The 20,011-nt window shown below is 43.6% G+C and overlaps 1 protein-coding gene across 2 annotated transcripts in view; it reads right to left on the bottom strand.

The window, feature by feature from the left end:
- The window catches only part of ADAT1 (adenosine deaminase tRNA specific 1), a 42,786-nt gene extending 23,226 nt beyond the window's left edge, over positions 1 to 19,560 (bottom strand). For both annotated transcript variants that reach the window (XM_075073704.1, XM_032796388.2), the window contains exons 1-4: positions 19,506 to 19,560; positions 12,693 to 12,761; positions 6,337 to 6,391; positions 5,455 to 5,585 (exon numbers count right to left, since the gene is read on the bottom strand). In XM_075073704.1, the coding sequence (XP_074929805.1) occupies positions 5,455 to 5,585; positions 6,337 to 6,391; positions 12,693 to 12,741 (235 nt within the window). In that variant the 5' untranslated portion in view covers positions 12,742 to 12,761; positions 19,506 to 19,560. The remainder of the gene's footprint in view (positions 1 to 5,454; positions 5,586 to 6,336; positions 6,392 to 12,692; positions 12,762 to 19,505) is intronic.
- Between the last annotated feature and the right edge of the window lie 451 nt (positions 19,561 to 20,011).

The raw sequence follows: 20,011 nt of genomic DNA, 5'->3' as shown, positions 1-20,011 counted from the left end.
ATCCCCTTTTTAATGATTCCTAACATTCTGTTTGCTTTTTTGACTGCCTCTGCACACTACATGGACATCTTCAGAGAACTATCCACGACGACTCCAAGATCTTTTTCCTGATTTGTTGTAGCTAAATTAGCCCCCATCATATTGGATGTATAGTTGGGGTTATTTTTTCCAATGTGCATTACTTTACATTTATTCACATTAAATTCCATTTGCCATTTTGTTGCCCAATCACTTAGTTTTTGGATGATTTCTATGCTCTATATAGATATAATGTAGGGTTGTTGTCACGACCTGATAGGCAGTGTAGTGTGGTATGAAATCTAAGAAATTAGGAGAGCTATCACTAAGAAGTCTATATTAGTGTGGGATTTCATTTCCCATATTGACTGGGAATGTCTCACTCAGGACGAATGCGCACAAATCTTGATTACTTTAAATGACTGCTTCTTGGAGCAGTGGTACTTGGGACCGACAGGGGAGAGATCTTCATGATTTATCCTGGTGGAGACGAGGGCTGGCAGAGGGTCACTAATAGACGTTGGAAATATGGCCCATTAATATCACTTTACATCCCTGGTTGGTGGGATGACAATTGTCACGCGTGCCCCTGTTTTGTGCATTTAATTTCAAAAAGTGGGAACTATGAAATGGTGGTTGTTAAACCGAACTAAAGTACAGTGACTAAGTGAAAGTCCTGCATCGCTGGGCTTTGTTAAACATAATGAGACTCAACTTAATGTTATACCATTAAGAAACACAGTAAAAGATACTGAAAAGAGCCACTAGTCTAACTAAGCTGTGTAAAGAAAACATGTAGATAAAGACTTACTTTAAAACGTGGAGTCAATCTAGTGAAAATAGAACGGAGCATAACAGCCAAATTAAGTGAAAAATGTATAAAGAAAACCAAAGAAGTTAAGAACGGCTAGCAAAACTCAAAAGGTAAAAAATGTTTTAAGTACATCAGAAGCAAGCCTGTAAACACAAACATGGGCACCGGATGATTACAGGTATACAAAAGATATAAAGCATATAGCATGGGAGAAACAAATGGATTCTTTGCTTCATCGTCATTGGCTTGGGACGTAGAGGATTCCATCCTGGCCAGTTTGTAGGTGACAAATCTGAGGCACTGTCAAGATGTAATGCACTTGGAGAGAGGTTTTGGAATCAATCGATAAACTTAACTAACAGATCACGGACACAATGGCAATTCAACCAAGATTCTGAAAGAAGTCAATGTGAAGTTGCGGAACTATATAGTTGTACCTGTCCTTAAATAGGCTCCGTGTACCCTACCCTGGAAGATAGCTGTAACAACAATATTAAAAGGCTACTAGAGGTACCGGCAATTACGCTGGTCGTCAACGCTGACCAGGCAAATTAGTCGAAGACACATAGTAAAGAACAAATGTCAACAAAAGAAAATTATGCTCGACAAGCATGATCTGGAAAGGAAATCCTCTACCTAATCTACTAAGCTTTTGCGTCGAGGGCTCAACAACATGCAAAGGGGATCCGATGGACATGGACTTGGATTTCCAGAAACCTTTGAAGGTCTTCACCAAAGGCTCTTACGTACTAAGCTGTCATGGGATAAAAGAAGGTCTTTATGGATGAGAACTGGTTTAAAGACAGGACAAGTAGAATATGGTAATTTCAGAATGGAAGGGTCCTATTTCCAAGCTTCCTGTTATAGTTCCCTCTTAGACCAGCTCCTGCGCTCCACTCAGACTAAATCGAGAGTTGCCTCTCCCCTTGTGAGTTCCCGTACCAGCTGCTCCAGAAGCAGTCATTTAAAGTATCAGAAATTTTGTCTCTGCATTTCGTCCTGAGATGACATGTTCCCAGTCAATATGGGATAACTGAAATCCCCCTCTATTATTGAGTTCTTAATTTGGATAGCCTCTCTAATTTCCCTAGCATTTCATCATCACTATCACTGTCCTGATCAGGTGGTCAATAATAGATCCTTAATGTTATATTCTTATTAGAGCATGAAATTGCTATCCATAGAGATTCTATGGAACATGTGGATTCACTTAAGATTTTTACTTCATTTGCTTCTACATTTTCTTTCACATATAGTGCCACTCCTCCCCCTCCACACACATACACGACCTGTTCTGTCTTTCCGATATATTTTGTACTCCAGAATGATTGTGGCCCATTGATTGTCCTCAGTCCACCAGGTTTCTGTGATGCCTATTATATCAATATCCTCCTTTATCATGAGGCACTCTAGTTCATCCATCTTATTGTTTAGATTTCTAGCATTTGTGTATAAGCACTTTAAAAACGTATCACTGTTCATTTGTCTGCCTTTTTCTGATGTTTCCGATTCTTTATGTGAATGTTTCTCGTCTGATCTGGCCCTTACATTATCCTCTTCCATCCTCTGCTCCTGACTGTAACCTAGAGAATCTCTATCAATAGACTCTCAGCTAAGAGAAGTCTCTGTCCGATCCACATGCTCCTCTGCAGCGGTTGACTTTTCCTCATCTCCTAGTTTAAAAACTGCTCTGCAACCATTTTAATGTTTAGTGCCAGCAGTCTGATTCCACATTGGTTTAGGTGGAGTCCATCCTTCCTGTATAGGCTCCCCCATTCCAAAAGTTTCCCCAGTTCCTAATGAATCTAAACCCCTCTCCTCTACACCATCGTCTCACCCACGCATTGAGACACTGAAGCTCTGCCTGCCTACCTGGCCCTGCGCCTGGAACTGGGAGCATTTCTGAGAACGCCACCATAGAGGTCCTGGATTTCAGTCTCTTCCCTAGCAGCCTAAATTTGGCCTCCAGGACCTCTCTCCTATCCTTCCCTATGTCACTGGTACCTACATGTACCACAACCATCGGCTCCTCCCCAGCACTACACATAAGTCTATCCAGATGCCTTGAGAGATCCACAACCTTCACACCAGGCAGGCAAGTCACTATACAGTTCTCCCGGTCATCACAAACCTAGCTATCTACATTTCTAATGATCGAATCTCCCATTACTAACACCTGCCTTTTCCTAGTGACTGGAGTTCCCTCCCCCGGAGAGGTAACCTCAGTGTGAGAGGCAACCCCAGCACCATCTGGAAGGAGGGTCCCAACCATGGGAAGGTTTCTCTCTGCTTCCATTGACTGCTATGCTTCCCTGGGCCTTTCACCCTCCTCAACAGCACAGGGGCTGTCTGACCGGAGGTGGGACAATTCTAGTGTCCCAGAAAGCCTCATCAACATCCCACTCTGCCTCCCTTATCTCCTCCAGTTCCGCCACCCTCGCCTCCAAAGCTCGTACGTGGTCTCTGAGGGCCAGGAGCTACTTGCACCAAATGCACACATATGCCACCCACCCACAGTGCAGGTAATCATGCAAGCTACACTCAGCGCAATAAACTGGATAGCCCCCACTCTGCTGCTGGGCTTCTGCCTGCATTGTCCCCTAGTTAATGAAAGGGTTTTGTTTAAATCAAGAAGTTTTGAATGTAGTTTAGTTTACAGTTTTAAAAGAACAGCAAGGAGCCCCTGCCCCCTTCCCACTCCCCTGCGAAACTCCCTGTTAGCAGCCTCTGTTTGCAAAGCTTAAATGGAGATATACCGATCTCACAGAACTGGAAGGGACCTTGAAAGGTCATTGAGTCCAGTCCCCTGCCCTCACTAGTACTGTCCCTGACAGATTTTGGGTTTTTTTGCCTGGATCCCTAAATGGCCCCCTCAAGGACTGAACTCACAACCCTGGATTTAGGAGGCCAATGCTCTAACTACTGAGCTATCCCTCCCCCAGGTAGATGGGCCCTAAGGCTTTTCCATGCTATGTGTAGTGAAACTTGTGTTTAGGACACAGAAAGTACAAGCCAAATGGCAAAAGGAATATAAAGGGCAGCTGCATCTTCTCCGTTTTGTCTTCAATCCTGCTTCTTACCTCCAAAGCAACTTTTCTACAAACTGAAGCTCTGAACAAAGGACTGAATGAACCATCCAAGCTATGGATGTGTTCAGAGGGACTTTCAACCCAGAAAACTCACCAATACTGCTAAGAACCTGGTATATGGACTTTGAAGTCTCCCTCCCTCTATATATAAAAATATATATATGTTTATTTATATGATTAACCATTTAACAACTCTTCTTGTTCTTTTCTAATAAACCTTTAGTTTTAGACTCTAAAGGATTGGCTGGCAGCACTAATATTGACCTGGTAATGTGGCTGGCTCTTTGGTGTCAGAAGAACATTTTGTATAGTAAACAGAGTTTTTAAATAACTTCTCACTGTACTGGACCTATGTGACTGGGAGCCAGAGAACTGGAATGCAATAAAGGGGGCTGTGTGATTTCTTTTTAGCTTCTTGATAACCAGTGTGGGGGAAACAGGAGCAGTTTGACTGGTTGGTGAGTCTAATTTCAGTGTTAACCACCAGTTTTTGGAGAATCTGCTCTCCTTTTTGTCGTCTACCCTGATCATAGCATTCTCAGCGAGGCACTCCGGGTCACGCCTAGAACAGGAAGGGGCTGATACATAGCTGACAGAACATAACCCTAAGTACCCTTCCTTCTCTTCCTGCACTTCGATTTGAAGATGCAAATTCCTGTCCCAAATCTATGTTAGTGAAGAAGATTGGATCAGTTTGTTGAATCAAAATGGTGGAAAATAATGGATGTAAATTAACTGTTTGTTGCTTTTTAGAAGGTCTGCACTCTGACCATGCCAGTTCCTTCTCAGTCAAGCATGTTTTAGCATATTTGGAATGTTTTAGTGAAACCTTTGTAGTAGGGTCAGTCTTCAAAAAGGAAAACCTGGGACAAAAGTGTATCTGTATCTAAGGGCACACATGAAACATCAATAGGCTTAACTACTTAGTAACTTGGGGACTCGTGTTCTTGGGTTTCACTTCTAGAATTGCAACATTGTCATTGTGGACACTGCATCTTTTTATGTTGGGGGAATAAATCTGCTGTGAAGCAAGTCATACAGCATGGGTTTTGGATTTCATTTTATAAAAATATCCTACTAATTTTTTGGATTTTGGGGGGGGATTGGAGAATAAAATAATTTTTAGCCAACAGAGTATAATAAATGCACTTGGGCTCCCTATGAGAGGTGAGTAGGCAGGTAAAGCAAAGCAACAAGGAAAAATGACAAGCTTTTAGTATGACAGAACCACTGGCAGATGCTAGTTTTGGGGCAAGAAAATGGTGGCCCATGTCTCTATTTAATCAGGGGAGACTGAAGCACTTGTATGTACTGAGCCAGGTACTGGCTTATACATATGCTCCCTTCCCATATCAATATACCCAATAGAGTAGAAAGTGCAGTGCACCAATTTGGCAGGCCAATGCTGATCCACTGCATATGTTACTGATATGAAGGAGGCTGGCTCACCCTCTCTCAGCCATGGTTGGGGTAGCTGGCTCAGATGCACCAGGTAGGGATAAGAACATGAGTGATTGGCTCTTATGTACTTACAAGGGGTATGGCTGCAGAAAAAAATAAAGGTGATGTGTGGTTTGAGTTTCCATTTCCCAATCTCAGTCCCTGGGCTGAAGATGCTGCCCTGTTGGTGTGAGACTGCCAGCCACAGCTGGTGGATGAGATACCTGGAGGGCAAAAAAGGGTTACTGAGAATCACTTCCTTAACTTAGGACAGAGGAAGAAGTAAAGATAATAAATTAAGGTCCACAAATGGAGCCCTGCACTAATACAAAATTTGTATCCACATCCAATCCATGATCCACAAAAGTGGACTGTGGATATTCGTAGATTTGCAGGGCTCTAAATATATAAAATTTGGATCTGCATCCAGCCACAATCCGCAAAAAATGGTTCATGGATATCTGTGGATTTGCAGGGCTCTACCCACAAACCTCTAGGCAGTTGACACTGAAATGCACTACAGTGAGTCAAGTGGCTGGTTAGTCTTCTGTAGGCAGATAGGATCCAAAAAAGTCTCCACAAGGACACCTGCTGTCTGATCAGAAGCTTCATAGTGAGCCCAAAAGACCTGGAACCAGCCCCATGTGAAGAGCTATTTTTGCAAAGTCTGTATACAATGAGCAGGAAGAAGCCTGGGTATGTAGGACAGGAGAGGGGCCCTAAAGGGGGAAAAAAACAGACCTGTGCACAGGACAGAAACATATTGCCTGTGGAAGGAACATGAGAGGTGTTAGCCTCTCCCATTCTCTTCTTGCACAGCTTAGCTCATTGGAGAGGGGAAAGGGGCTGTGTTCCAAATGTTACAGGTGAAGGACACATGCATTTACATTACAATAGCATAAACGTCCTGAGGAAAGTGGATGAGCCCAAACAGACCACTAAACAGATGACACCACAAGGGGCTTAACGTCTCACCTCTGGAAACTCCTCTTGGCAATGACTTCAGCATGACTGTCGTTGAGAATATCCCCTGCAGCAGCATCCAAAAAAAATTAAATAATCCAACATTACTGTGGACCAGACAGAAGGAAAAAGTCACATGCAACAAGTAGAGCACCATCTAATGAGGTAGACTTGTGCAGTCTGTCAGTCCTGCCCCAGCATTTTGTGGGTCTGACACTAGTATAAGTGCAGTTGTCTGAACTAGACTATCCTATGGTATTAAAACAACTCATTTACCATAAATGCTTACTGTCACACTCCTGCACCATGGTGCAGTGACTCTTGCCGCACACTACTAACCCAGAGGACCATCACCTAAAGCCACACCTCTTTGGGCTATGATCCAGTCAGACCCTACAAGGTAAGCAGGACTGGGACAGTACTTGAATGGGAGACCTGTAACAATCTCATTCCACAGCATTCAGAGCAGGCATTTGTAACAGTGATATGGAGTATATGGGTGTGCACACTGGGAAACAAAAAATTTATTCACCACACTGGATGTGGGCCCACTGGAAATGAACTTCCAAAAGCATTTAGGATTGCAGAGCTGTATCTTCAGTGATCTCCTTAACTGCCCTCCTTTAAAAAACAGCCAACGGGTAAGACACTAAGAAACACAGCATTCCAGACAAAAGCCAAGGAATTCTCAGAGCTAATGCTTCAGGATGGTTTTAAAAACAGCAGAGGCTGGTTGGATCATCTGTTAACAACGTAAATAAAAGTTAGAATGTTCCTCTACTAATGTTAGAGAAGGTAACATTCAGTGTCGATAGGATGAAAATTGGTGATGTTTTGACATTTGATAATGAGTCCTTGTTAATATACTAAAGGCTGCTAATAGATCTGGGATATATTTACTGAAGAGAACTGAAATATTTACTAAATTTGAATGCATTTTGCCTGTTACAAGCAAAATTTCTTCTGATAAAATAGGTGCGGGAGGAATTTTGTGTGTCTGATTCAGAGGATGACGACTCTTGTCTACAAAAATTCAATCTTAGAAAGCTTTAGACCATCAGAAAGCCTCCACCTGTTCTAGGAACATAAAAGTGCTGGAAATATTAATGTACAGAAATAAATTTGAGTTACTACAAATGTTACAGTGAAATATCTATAGGTGAGTCTAATTAATTTCCTGTTTCAGAATCAAAAATTGTAAAGATTTTACCCATGTATGAGGATCATGGAAATTTCCATAGTGGACCAGACCAAAGTCTATTTAGTCCAGTATTCTCTCTCTCTCTCTCTCTCTCAGTGTCCAGAACTAGCTGTTTCAAATCAAGGTGTAAGAGACCTGCAGTAGACATACATGGGTAATATCTCTCCCCTACATAGATCTCATCCTAGTCTTTACTAGTTAGAGATTGACTTAAGGTCTGAACCACAAGGTTAAATAATCCTTCCAAAATTAGGCATAATTAATTTTAGAATATGACCTCTGGATAGGTCTTGATATCCATATAGATGTCCAATCCCTTTTTAAATCTAAAGTTCTTGACTTCAAATTACTCCTTGCAGCACTGACTGCCACACTGTAATTGCACGTTGTGTGAAAGCGTATTTCCTTTTATGAGTTATTAATTTACTACCTTTTGATTTCATTGACTGTTCCTTTGTTCCTATTAGACAAGAACAACAGAAGCTCCTGCTCTTCCTTGTATAGACCATTCATTATTTTATTATTTTTATCATGTCCCCTCTTAATCATCTCCTCTCTAAGGTAAACAATACCAATCTTTTCAGTCTCTCTTCATGTGACTTTTTCAGGGTCTTCATCATGTTTGCTCTTCTCTGAAACCCCTCCCATTCTGAAATATTGTTTTTGAGATGGGAGTGTGGACCCAGTACTGCACAGGTCACATTACTGATTTATATAAAGAAATACTATTTTTGGTATTCTCCATGCCATTCCTCATGCATCCGAACCTTGTTTGCTTTTTTGATGCAGAGGTGTCTAAGCAGTCTACAGTGATGCCCAGATAGTCCAAAATTTTGCTACCTCAGCACTCACCTAGTTTTGAGATTATTTAATATTAAACACGGGACCTAGTACAGAATCTTGAGGCCCCACTGTTAATCTTTTTCAATGATGAAAACTGACCATTTAGTCCATTTTCCTTTCTATCTCCTAGATAGCTTTTGATTCACAATACTATGCCTCTCACACCATAACTACTTAGCTTCTTTAATAGCCTCTAGTGAGGGACCCTTTTGAAAGGCTAAATAAATGAGGCCAACATTTCCCCTTTATCCGTTACTTTATTGATATGTTCAAGAAATTCTAAAGAGATTAGATGATTTTCCTCTGCAGAATCCATGCTGACTAGACCCTATTAAATCATGATCTTCTAGGTGTTTTGTTGGTTGAATCAAAAATTTAAAAACAGAACTAATTTGCCAGGTATACATGTCAAGTTAATTGGTCTATATTACCCCAAATTACCTAATAGAGCAGTGGTTCTCAACCAGGGGGTCCGTGGCCCCATGGGAGTATGTAAGCCCTTTCAGGGGACCGCGGGACCCCAAGGCTGAAGCCCAGACCCTGAGCCCCGGCGCCTCCTGCCGCAGGGCTGAAACCCCGTGCCTCTGCGCCCCCCGCCACAGGGCTGAAACCCTGAACTGTGGGGCTGAAACTCTGAGCACTGGTTCCCACCCCGCCACCCCCACTGCAATGCCACAATAGGGCAGTCCCAGGAGCAGCTCCACATATCTTTGAAAACTCATGGCGAACGGGGGAGGTCCCGGATGACTGGAAAAAGGCTAATGTAGTTGTCGTCTTTTAAAAAGGGAAGGAGGAGGCCGGGGAACTACAGGCCAGTCAGCCTCACCTCAGTCCCTGGAAAAATCATGGAGCAGGTCCTCAAGGAATCAATTCTGAAGCACTTAGAGGAGAGCAGTGATCAGGAACAGTCAGTGTGGATTCACCAAGGGCAAGTCACGCCTGACTAACCTAATTGCCTTCTACGAGGAGATAACTGGGTCTGTGGATGAGGGGAAAGCAGTGGATGTGTTATTCCTTGACTTTAGCAAAGCTTTTGATACGGTCTCCCACAGTATTCTTGCCAGCAAGTTAAAGAATTATGGGCTGGATGAATGGACTATAAGATGGATTGAAAGCTGGCTAGATCGTCGGGCTCAACGGGTAGTGATCAACGGCTCCATGTCTAGTTGGCAGCCGGTTTCAAGCAGAGTGCCCAAGGTGGTTTGTTCAATACTTCATTAATGATCTGGAGGATGGCATGGACTGCACTCTCAGCAAGTTGCAGATGACACGAAACTTGGAGGAGTGGTAGATACGCTGGAGGGTAGGGATAGGATACAGAGGGACCTAGACAAATTAGAGACTGGGCCAAAGAAACCTGATGAGGTTCAACAAGGACAAGTGCAGAGTCCTGCACTTAGGACGGAAAATCCCATTCACTGTTACAGACTGGGACCAAATGGCTAAAAGCAGCTCTGCAGAAAAGGACCTAGGGGTTGCACTGGACCAGAAGCTGGATATGAGTCACAGTGTGCCCTTGTTGCAAGAAGGCTAACAGCATTGGGGCTGTATAGTTAGGGGCATTGCCAGCAGATCGAGGGACGTGATCATTCCCCTCTATTCGACATGGTGAGGCCTCATTTGGAGTACTGTGTCCAGTTTTGGGCCCCACACTACAAGAAGGATGTGGAAAATTGGAAGAGTCCAGCGGAGGGCAACAAAAATGATTAGGGGGCTGGCGCACATGACTTATGAGGAGAGGCTGAGGAACTGGGATTGTTTAGTCTGCAGAAGAAAAGAATGAGGGGGGATTTGATAGCTGCTTTCAACTACCTGAAAGGGAGTTCCAAAGAGGATGGATCTAGACTGTTCTCAGTGGTACCTGATGACAGAACAAGGAGTAACGGTCTCAAGTTGCAGTGGGGGGAGTTTAGGTTGGATATTAGGAAAAACTTTTTCACTCAGAGGATGGTGAAGCACTGGAATGGGTACCTAGGGAAGTGGTGGATCTCCTTCCTTAGAGGTTTTTAAGGTCAGGCTTGACAAAGCCCTAGCTGGGATGATTAAGTTGGGAACTGGTCCTGCTTTGAGCAGGGAATTGGACTAGGTGACCTCCTGAGGTCCCTTCAACTCTGATATTTTATGATTCTATATACCCCTCTTTCTCTCCCCGCCACTGACGCCCCACCCCTTGGCCAGGTCAGAGGCGAGAAGCCAGAGTTGGGCAGTGTGGGAAGCTACTGCTCTGGCTGGTACCATGGAGCAGGAGCCACAGCATTCTCCCATCTGCCACTGTTGCTGGTGCCTGGGGTTGCTGCTGCTCCTCAGCTCACACAGCTGGTAATAGCCACCCAGACAGGAGGACTCCTGCTCTGGCCGGCAGAGCCCTTGGGGAGCAGTGACCACAGGCGAGGCCTCCTGGCACACAGCTCCTAGTTACTCCCGCACTGTAACCCTGCACCACCCCCCTGCCCGCACACAGCTCCTTGCTACCCCTGCCCACACAGCCCCTAACTACCCCCCTGCCTGCATCCTGAACTACCCCTCTGCCTGCACCCAGCCCCTCGCTATCCCCTCCCTGCACCCTGCATGGTTTTCAAACTTTTTGAGCTGAAGCCCCATCACACCCAATCCAGACAGGCTGGGTGGCCTGCTGAGGTGAGTCAGGGGGTAGAGGTGGCACTGCCTTCCTGGCCCCACTATACAGAGCTGGCCAAGCCCTGCTGGCCCCTTCCCCCCCAAAAAACAGAAGTCAAACTATGCCTATGCCGAGGGCCTACCCCTGGCCTAGAGCCCCAAGTCCCCTACCTCCCTCGCTGGGCCCTGAAATTTTTATAGCATGTTGAGGGGGTCTCAGAAAGAAACAGGTTGAGAACCCCTGCCCTAGAGCCTTTTTTAAAGTACATTTGCTACCCTCCAAGTCTCTTGAACAGTAGCTGTTTTTAATGAAAGATTGCATATTTTTGTAAGCAGTTCAGATACTTCATATTTGAGCTCCTTCAGAACTTGATGACAGACCGTCTGGGCCTGGTGACTTAATGCATTTAATATTACTGATTTGCTCTAGCATCTCTTCTCCTGTCATCTCAAGATCTGAGACTACCTCCTCTTTGTTACCAGGAAACAGCAGATATGGGGTAGGAATCTCCTTTTTGAAGGTGAAGAATGATGCAAAGAAACCATTTAGCTTCTCAGAAATGTCCTTTTTGCCAATCTCATATCTATGTAATGCACTTTAAAGCACATATCCTTGCTTTCTTTACATTTTAATGCAATCATATGCACTTCCATCACTGTACTATATAATGCATTTCCCCGTAATCTCTTGCACTTTATTAAATTATTAAACTTAAATATCACAAAATGCATATACATTCTAGCTGTCTTTTTGCCTTAGACTATGTTTTGAGATTGCTAATAGCACCAAAGAAACTTTCCTTATTCTCTTAACAGATTTGTCGGGCTACCAATGCTACCTGAGATTATTAAAGCAAAATTTAATTTTAAAATCTAGTTGACTTTTCAACTGTGGTACTCTTTGTTTAAGTTTCATTGCACTCAACTTAGATGATGAAAAAACCTACTCAATTTCACTCATATTGTCTGGTAAATTTCACCCTTTAGATCTTACAAGACATCATATGGGTTGCAATCAATGCAATAAAAAAAATTAAGTTAAAATGTGTTTATATGCAAAATGCACTATAGAGCACAGAAACAGCTTTGCCAGACCTGCTCTCTTTTCTTGCTATACTTTGTCTTCCCCGGAATCCAGAGATAGAGGTAAAGAGGCTTGTATTGAAAGGCTCTTGGCCATGTCTCCTCCCTGACATGAGTCTCTGTGGCCTCTCCACTCTGCAAAGAGGAGTAGTCAAGTGCAGTCTGGTCCTCCTCTGTTATGAATATGCATAGTAAGGGAGGAGACAGGATGAATAACTTCTCACAGCAGCTCTCAGTTACTTATAGAGAAATCAGTGCAGTATCTAGCTGCTGATCACAGCTAAATAAGAGGGGTTTTCTCTCACTCCTCTGGAGCTTGGTTACTGTGGTGTTTTTCACAATAGGCTCTGAAGGAATCAGACTAGAAAACAAGATTTGCCTTTTCTGTTGTTTTTGTAAACATGGAGTACATTTGGGACCTACACTACCTGACAATGTCAATTTGTATGGCTTTTGTCAGTTCCTCTTAAGGGCTGTGGACAGTGGGAGCTCAGTGCAGCAAACCTAGCTGGTAATGTTGGGACTTTGTCTTGTACTGTTGTTGCATTTCAGGAGGCTGAGCTCATACCAGTGACAAGTAATGAAAAGGCCAAGATCGGTAGTTTAGTTTCTACATGATACTTACCAGTTTTCCTCATTCTTGTATGGCCAATGCATTTAGTTCCAGTCCCCATAGCAACAACTTCCTTAGTTACTAAAAAAGAAAATACTAAAGTTAGCCGAACCACTTCCAAAAGCATCACCCTAATTTGATCATTTCAATCAGACAGCACATGGGGACACCACATGAGACAAGGTACAAGAGGAGGGATGAAGTAACACCTGTCTCTCTCACACACACCCCACTGGAGGGGGAGGCTATGTACCAGACACACACTGAGATGAGGAAAGTCATATACCAGGCACAGCATCAGTGTAGGGGGAAAGACGTGGCATGTGGCAAGGGAAGAGGGGAGCACTGACATGAGGTCCTACACACAGACAACACAAGGTGACCACCAATTCAGGGACCCCAAATAGGGAAGATGATATAAGGAGAATGCACCATACAATGCATAGCACAAAGGAGATGTGGATGAGGCAAGTTTACCCTTACCCCTTTTTAAAGGAGACCTGCTAAGAAAAAAAAAGATTGGGTTAGTATCCTTTTTCGGATTCTATGAAGAATGTCAAAAAATCATAGAATATCAGGGTTGGAAGGGAACTCAGGAAATCATCTAGTTCAACTCTCCACTCAAAGCAGGACAAATCCTCAGTTTTTTGTTTGTCTGTTTTTGAAAACACACCCGTTCCCTAAATGACTCCCTCAAGGATTGAGCTCACAACCCTGGGTTTAGCAGGCCAATGCTCAAACCACTGATCTATCCCTCCCCCCGTGTGTGGGTTTGTTTTTTATTTTACATCAGAAATTCAGATCTTGCCTATTTCACTGCACACTGGTCAGTTTCACATCAGAACACATGGTAGAGAAGGTCTACATTTGCTAAGTGACTAGTGATTTTGGATGCCTAAAGAGAGACTTTAAAAGAGTGGGTGCTCAGCACTGTCTGAAAGGCAGGGACCTCTAAGATGCATCAAGTTGTGCACTCAAAAAATTATTACCCACTTCTGAAAACTTAAACTGCTATTTTTCAACAGCTTAAATGATTGCTTCTTGGAACAGCTAACTCCAAAGTGAACAGAGGAGAGGTTATGTTTAGGAGTTGGTTCAGGAAGTAACTGTAGCTGAGAAATTGAAGCAAAAGTGATCAGAAGATAATTTCTTCAATATTATCATGGGAAGAACATCAAAAACTATAAAGAGGGATTTAACTCACCTAAAAAGTCAGAAGTGAGGAAACTTAAGGAAACCTTTAGTCTCAGAATAACTAAACTAAATAACTGTAACAAATACAGAAGACTTGTATGCCCCCAAACAAAAAAGAAGCTGGAAAGCAAAAAATTAAGCCGTTATGGCTAACTGGCAAGGTTCAAGAAGTTATGCAAATCAAAGCAAGCATCCATCAGAAAAATGGAAATCCAGCCCAAGCCAGGCATAAACTACAGCATGTAATCACTTCTGTAACTTCCTCTTTAATTAAGGACAGAATTGGAAGAACAAATAGCCAAAGACATAATTTAAGTACATCAGAAATAGGAAGCCCACAAAAAAATTGGTGGTTCCACTGAATCACCAGATTAAGCAATCACAGAGGACAAGGACATCACAGAAAAGGTAAACGTAGCACTGTCAGAGACTGCGGTGTCAAAGGAGACACTGATAAATTAACCAGCAGCACGTACATCCAGGAGTTCAGAAGGAGCTTAAGGATGAAGTGGATGAGCTACTACCAAAAATATGCACTCATTAAAAATAAATTATTATGCCAGGGGACTGAAAAGTAGCAAACGTCTTTCTGTCCAGCCCTAAGAGTGATCCTGGAAATTACAGACCAGCAAGTTTTACTTCAGTACTATGTAAAGCAGCTGAAGAGATAACTACAGACTTATGTATCAGAGGGGTAGACGTTAGTCTGGATCTGTAAAAGTAGCAAAGAGTCCTGTGGCACCTTATAGACTAACAGACATATTGGAGCATAAGCTTTCATGGGTGAATACCCACTTCATCGGATGCATGTAGTGGAAATTTCCAGAGGCAGGTATATATTGCAAGCAAGAAGCAGGCTAGAGATAACGAGGTTAGTTCAGTCAGAGAGGATGAGGCCCCTCTTCTAGCAGTTGAAGGTGTGAACAGCAAGGGAGGAGAAACTGCTTTTGTAGTTGGCTAGCCATTCACAGTCCTTTATTTAATCCGAGCTGATGTGTCATTGCATGAGATAACTGAAGCTCAGCAAGTTTCTCTGACAGTCTGGTCCCTGAAGTTTTTTTTGTGAGGATGGCTACCTTTTAAAATCTGCTATTTTGTCCAGGGGAGATTGAAATGTTCTCCTACAGTTTTTGTAATATTGCCATTCCTAATATCTGATCGTGTCCATTTATCTTTTCCGTAGGGACTTCCAGTTTGGCCGATTGTACCATAGCAGAGGGGGCCTTGCTGGCATATTGAAAGGCGTATTATTACATTGGTGACGTGCAGGTGAATGAACGGTGATGCGGTGTGTGCTTGATCGGTTTTAGGTCCTGTGATGGTCGCTGGTGTTAAATAGTGGGCATAGTTGGCATCTAGGTTTGTTGCAATGGATTGTTCCTGAGTCGGAGTTACTATGGTACGGTCGTGCAGTTTACTGGTGAGTATGCTTCAGGTTGGCAGGCTGTCTGCGGGGACGACTGGCTGTCCAACCCAAGGCCTGTGAAGTGAGGATCATTGTCCAGGATGTGTTGCCAGATCTCGATGAATGCGTTGGAAGGGTTTTAGCTGGGGACTGTATGTGATGGCTAGTAGAGCTTCTGTTTTGCGTTTCTTTCTTGGGTTTGTCTTGCAGTAGGAAGCTTCTGGGTACACATCTGGCCTCCATTTGATCTGTTTCTTATTTCCTCGCTGCCGAGTATTGTAGTTGAGAATGGTTGGTGAAGATTTTGTAGGTGTTTGTCTCTGTCGAGGGAGTTGGAGCGAGATGCGGTTTACTCAGTGCTTGGCTGTTAGACAAATGGATGGTTGTGGGTTGCGCCAGGATGGATAGCTGAGGCATGAGGTAGGCACAACGGTCGTAGGTTTTCGGTATAGGTCTGGCTGTAACGGTGACCATCATTTATTTGCAACCGGGTGCTCTAGGAAGTGGAGACTCTCCTGTGATAATTGTCCAGGCTGAGGTTATGGTAGGGTGGAAGCTGTTGAAATCTTTGATGGAATCTTTCCAGAGTCTCCTTCCCCATAGGGTCCAGATGATGAAGATGGTCATCAATGTAGGCATAGGAAGTAAGGGGCATGAGCGGACGAGAGCTGAGGAAGCGTTGTTCCTTGGTCAACCATAAAAAGTGTTGGCATTATTGTGGGGCCATGCGGGTGCCCATAGCAGTGCCACTGATCTGGAGGTATATATTGTCATCAAATTTGAAATAGTTGCATGTGAGGATAAAGGCACAGAGCTCAGCAACCAGTTGTGCAGTGGCATCATCAGGGATATTGTTCCTGACAGCTTGTATTGCATCTGTGTGTGGGATGTTTGTGTAGAGAGCCTCTAAATCCATGGTGGCTAGGATAGTGTTTTCTGGAAGGTCACCGATGCATTGTAGTTTTCTCAGGAAATCAGTGGTGTCACGGAGATAGCTGGGAGTGCTGGTGGCACAGGGTCTGAGTAGAGAGTCCACATATCCAGACAGTCCTTCAGTGAGAGTGCCAATGCCCGAGATGATAGGGCGTCCAGGGTTTCCGGGTTTGTGGATCTCGGGTAGTAGAATAACCCTGGTCGGGGCTCTAAGGGTATGCAACAGACATATGCAACACCAAGATAGAGAGGATACTATAGGGACAAACAAGCACAGCTTCTGTAAAGGAAAACTGTGCCTCTTCAATCTTTGAGCATGTCAGGAAAACAGAGGATACAGAAGAACATGTGAATAGGTCATTAATGAAAGTGCCAATAAATTATAAGTAACATGGGGAGAGCAGTAAATTTTTGTCATGGATCAAAACTGTCTAAGAGAGGAAACAAAGTAGAAATAACCAACCACTTCCCATGATTAAGTGTCTAACAGCAGGTCCACCAAGGATCCATATTAAGACTAGTGTTAAAATATATCTAACAATGATCTGGAGAAAGGGGAGAGTGATGACCTGGCCACATCCACCATTCCAGCTACCTAGTCACTATGTCTGACACTTTCCTTAAACCGCCCTTCCCTCACCCTCTCCATGCAAAATTTTGCTCTTTCAAATAGAAGATTGACAAAAATCTACCACGAAATCTTTGTATCTCCTTTTCCTATATTTTCCCTCATCAGTGACAGAGGTTTGTCACTTGCTCTCCTCCTCTAAACCTTCCACATGCAGCAGTGACCACATCCATCACCCTCCTGCCTCATGACCTCCTTTGCCCCCTCATTCCTCCCTCACACTCCTCTTTAATCTCACTCACCTCTGACCCCTTCCCCTCACAACATGAGAATGCTGAAAGTGCCATCTCTCAACCCCACCCGCTTCTCCAAATATTGCCCACCCTATCTCCTTCTCCCCTTCACCACCAAATATGAGAACATGCCATGTGCAACCACTGTCTAGAGTTCCTCTTCTGCAGCTCCATCTTGGACCCCCCACTCCAGTTTGACTTCTATCCCCTCAGCTCCACCGAAACTGCTCTCCCCAAGATTTCTATTGCCTCTTCTTGGCCCAAACCGAGAGCCTGTAATTCTGTAACACTCCTTGAAATCTCACCATCTTGGCTTTTGTGGTTGTCCTCTCACAATTCTCCTACCTCTCAGATCACTCCTTCAGTTTCTTTCAATTGAGCCTCTTTTTCCACTCTCCAAACAGGTCCTACAGCTGCAAACCTCCATAAAAATGGTATGTATTTCACTGTGATCCTGTCCCCTCATCCTTTGTAGTCACTTGTCTTCTTAGACTGCACAGTCTGAGGCAGGAACTACCTCTTCATATGCATTGCTACAGCACCCAGTACAACAAGGCCCGAATCTGGATTCATAGCACCCTGAACACAGTGATCATTTCTAGTCACCTCTTCTCAGGAAAGATACAACAAAATAGAAGAGTTCCAGAGAAAGGCAACACGGATGACTAGAGTCCTGGAAAAACTTCTGTATAAAGAGAGATTGAAGAGACTTGGACTGTTTCAGTCAGAGAGGGGATATGATAAAATGCATATAAAACAATTAATGGTATAGAGAAGGTCAGTTGGGGACTCGTTTGTGCTCTTTCATAATACAAGAACAAGGAACATTCATTGAAATCGAAAGGCAGTACATTTCATCATCGGTGATCCCTCAGTTCAAGGATGATCTCTACCACGGATTTACATACTAGTCCTGAGATGACTCAGGAGTCCAATCCTGGAACCACAAATCCACCGCGGTAGGTACAGACATTTCTTGGCGGGTCAGCTGCCTGTTGGGAGAAAGTTCTTTTTCCTTCCTTTACATTTAAAAAGTAATAAAATACTTGTGCACATTGAACAACTGACATGTGGAACTCTCTGCCACAAAATGTCACCAAGGCCAAGGGTTTAGGAGGATTAAACATGAATAATGATAACATCCACATTATATGGCAGTCTAATCTCTCATGCTTTGGGATGTAAATCAACCACTACCTGATGAGGGTTAGAATGTGGGACAAGAAGTGACGCTAGTCAGAATGGGGAAACACTGAAAAATGAGCTGGGACACTGTTTCAATCTGGTGAGGATAGTAAATCTGGGGGAGTTTCTAGGAAAGAGCAACACCAAAGAGCCATCTCACTGAAGGCACACAATGTCCATTCATCAAAGTGATGCAAAGACTCCCCACTAACCCTGGATGACCAGGTAGCATCAATATCTAAAAATGCCACTTTTTACCTCCAGCTCACTAGGAAACTCCTCCCTTTCCTCCCAGATGAGGATCTGATCACAATGATGCACACATTTGTCACCTCCAGGCTAGATTACAGTAATTCACTGTGTCTGAAGCAGAATGTAAGAATAATGCAAAGCTCCAGTGGATATGGAGTGCAGTTGTCCACCTCTTCCATGGTTTAGGGTGCCATGAAAATGTTAACCCCATGGCACTGTCCCTCCACTGGCTTCCAGTCCATTTCCAATGCCAGTTTTAAAACTGCTTGAAGATTAGGACCAATTAATGACTCAAGACCAGTTACATTAGAGATCAAATTCCAAACTGTAAAATGCCAAGAGAGTTGGGCCAATGCAGATCACAAAGTCCAGAACAAAGCATGTGACAGCCAGGGACAAAGTGGTCTCAGTCAAAGAGATGTGGCTATGGAACAAACTTCCAGAGAGCAGAAGACTGCAGAGTTCGAGCCCCTTCACAAGTGTTGCAAAACCTTCCTCCAGAAAGAGTCCTTCCACCAAGACAAGAATGATATTCACAACACCAACCACGCCTCCTATGTACCACACTCACAACACACACATACAAACCGCCAGCCCCTGAAGAGTTTTCAAAAGCCAGAAAGGGAGAAGAGTAAGACACTCTGTAAAGCCCACTAGGAACTTTGTTATTGCCAGTCTATTTTACATGGGAAGTGATCAGACAGTACAATGATATGCGGCACAACGAAACTCTAGGTGATTGATATAAACAGAAAGGAAGGGACATCTTCCTTTGAGCAGATTATGCCATTGTTTTTCATTATAGAGTTTCTCAGACCTTCCTGTAAAGCAGCCGAAAATGGGCACTGTCAGAGACAGGATACTGGACTAGGAAGACCACTGATCTGATCAGGTCTCACAATAATTATGTACTCCATTTTTCCTGAGAGAAGATAATTTTGCTAGAGTCACATCTCTGTCCATTCAAATAAGATCTGCAAAAGATCTCACTTTACTTTTCAGGGTCCACCAATAGAGATCTCCACCAAACAGGAAAAATAATTTAACATTCCTGATGTTTCTAGGATAAAAGTAAGAGAAAGAATTCAAACACTTTCTAGGCAAAAAACCTCACATTTTTTTCATAGAATCATAGAATATCAGGGTTGGAAGGGACCTCAGGAGGTCATCTAGTAAACCCTCTGCTCAAAGCAGGACCAATTCCCAATTAAATCATCCCAGCCAGGGCTTTGTCAAGCCTGACCTTAAAAACCTCTAAGGAAGGAGATTCCACCACCTCCCTAGGTAACCCATTCCCGTGCTTCACCACTCTCTGAGTAAAAAAGGATTTTCCTAATATCCAACCTAAATTTCCCCCACTGCAACGTGAGACCATTACTCCTTGTTCTGTCAACGGGTACCACTGAGAACAGTCTAGATCCATCCTCTTTGCAACCCCCTTTCAGGTAGTTGAAAGCAGCTATCAAATCCCCCCTCATTCTTCTCTTCCGCAGACTAAACA

The sequence above is a fragment of the Chelonoidis abingdonii genome, chromosome 19 (genome assembly GCF_003597395.2).
Source record: "Chelonoidis abingdonii isolate Lonesome George chromosome 19, CheloAbing_2.0, whole genome shotgun sequence".
Taxonomy (NCBI): Eukaryota; Metazoa; Chordata; order Testudines; family Testudinidae; genus Chelonoidis; species Chelonoidis abingdonii.
This window is presented reverse-complemented; position numbering and strand designations above follow the sequence as displayed.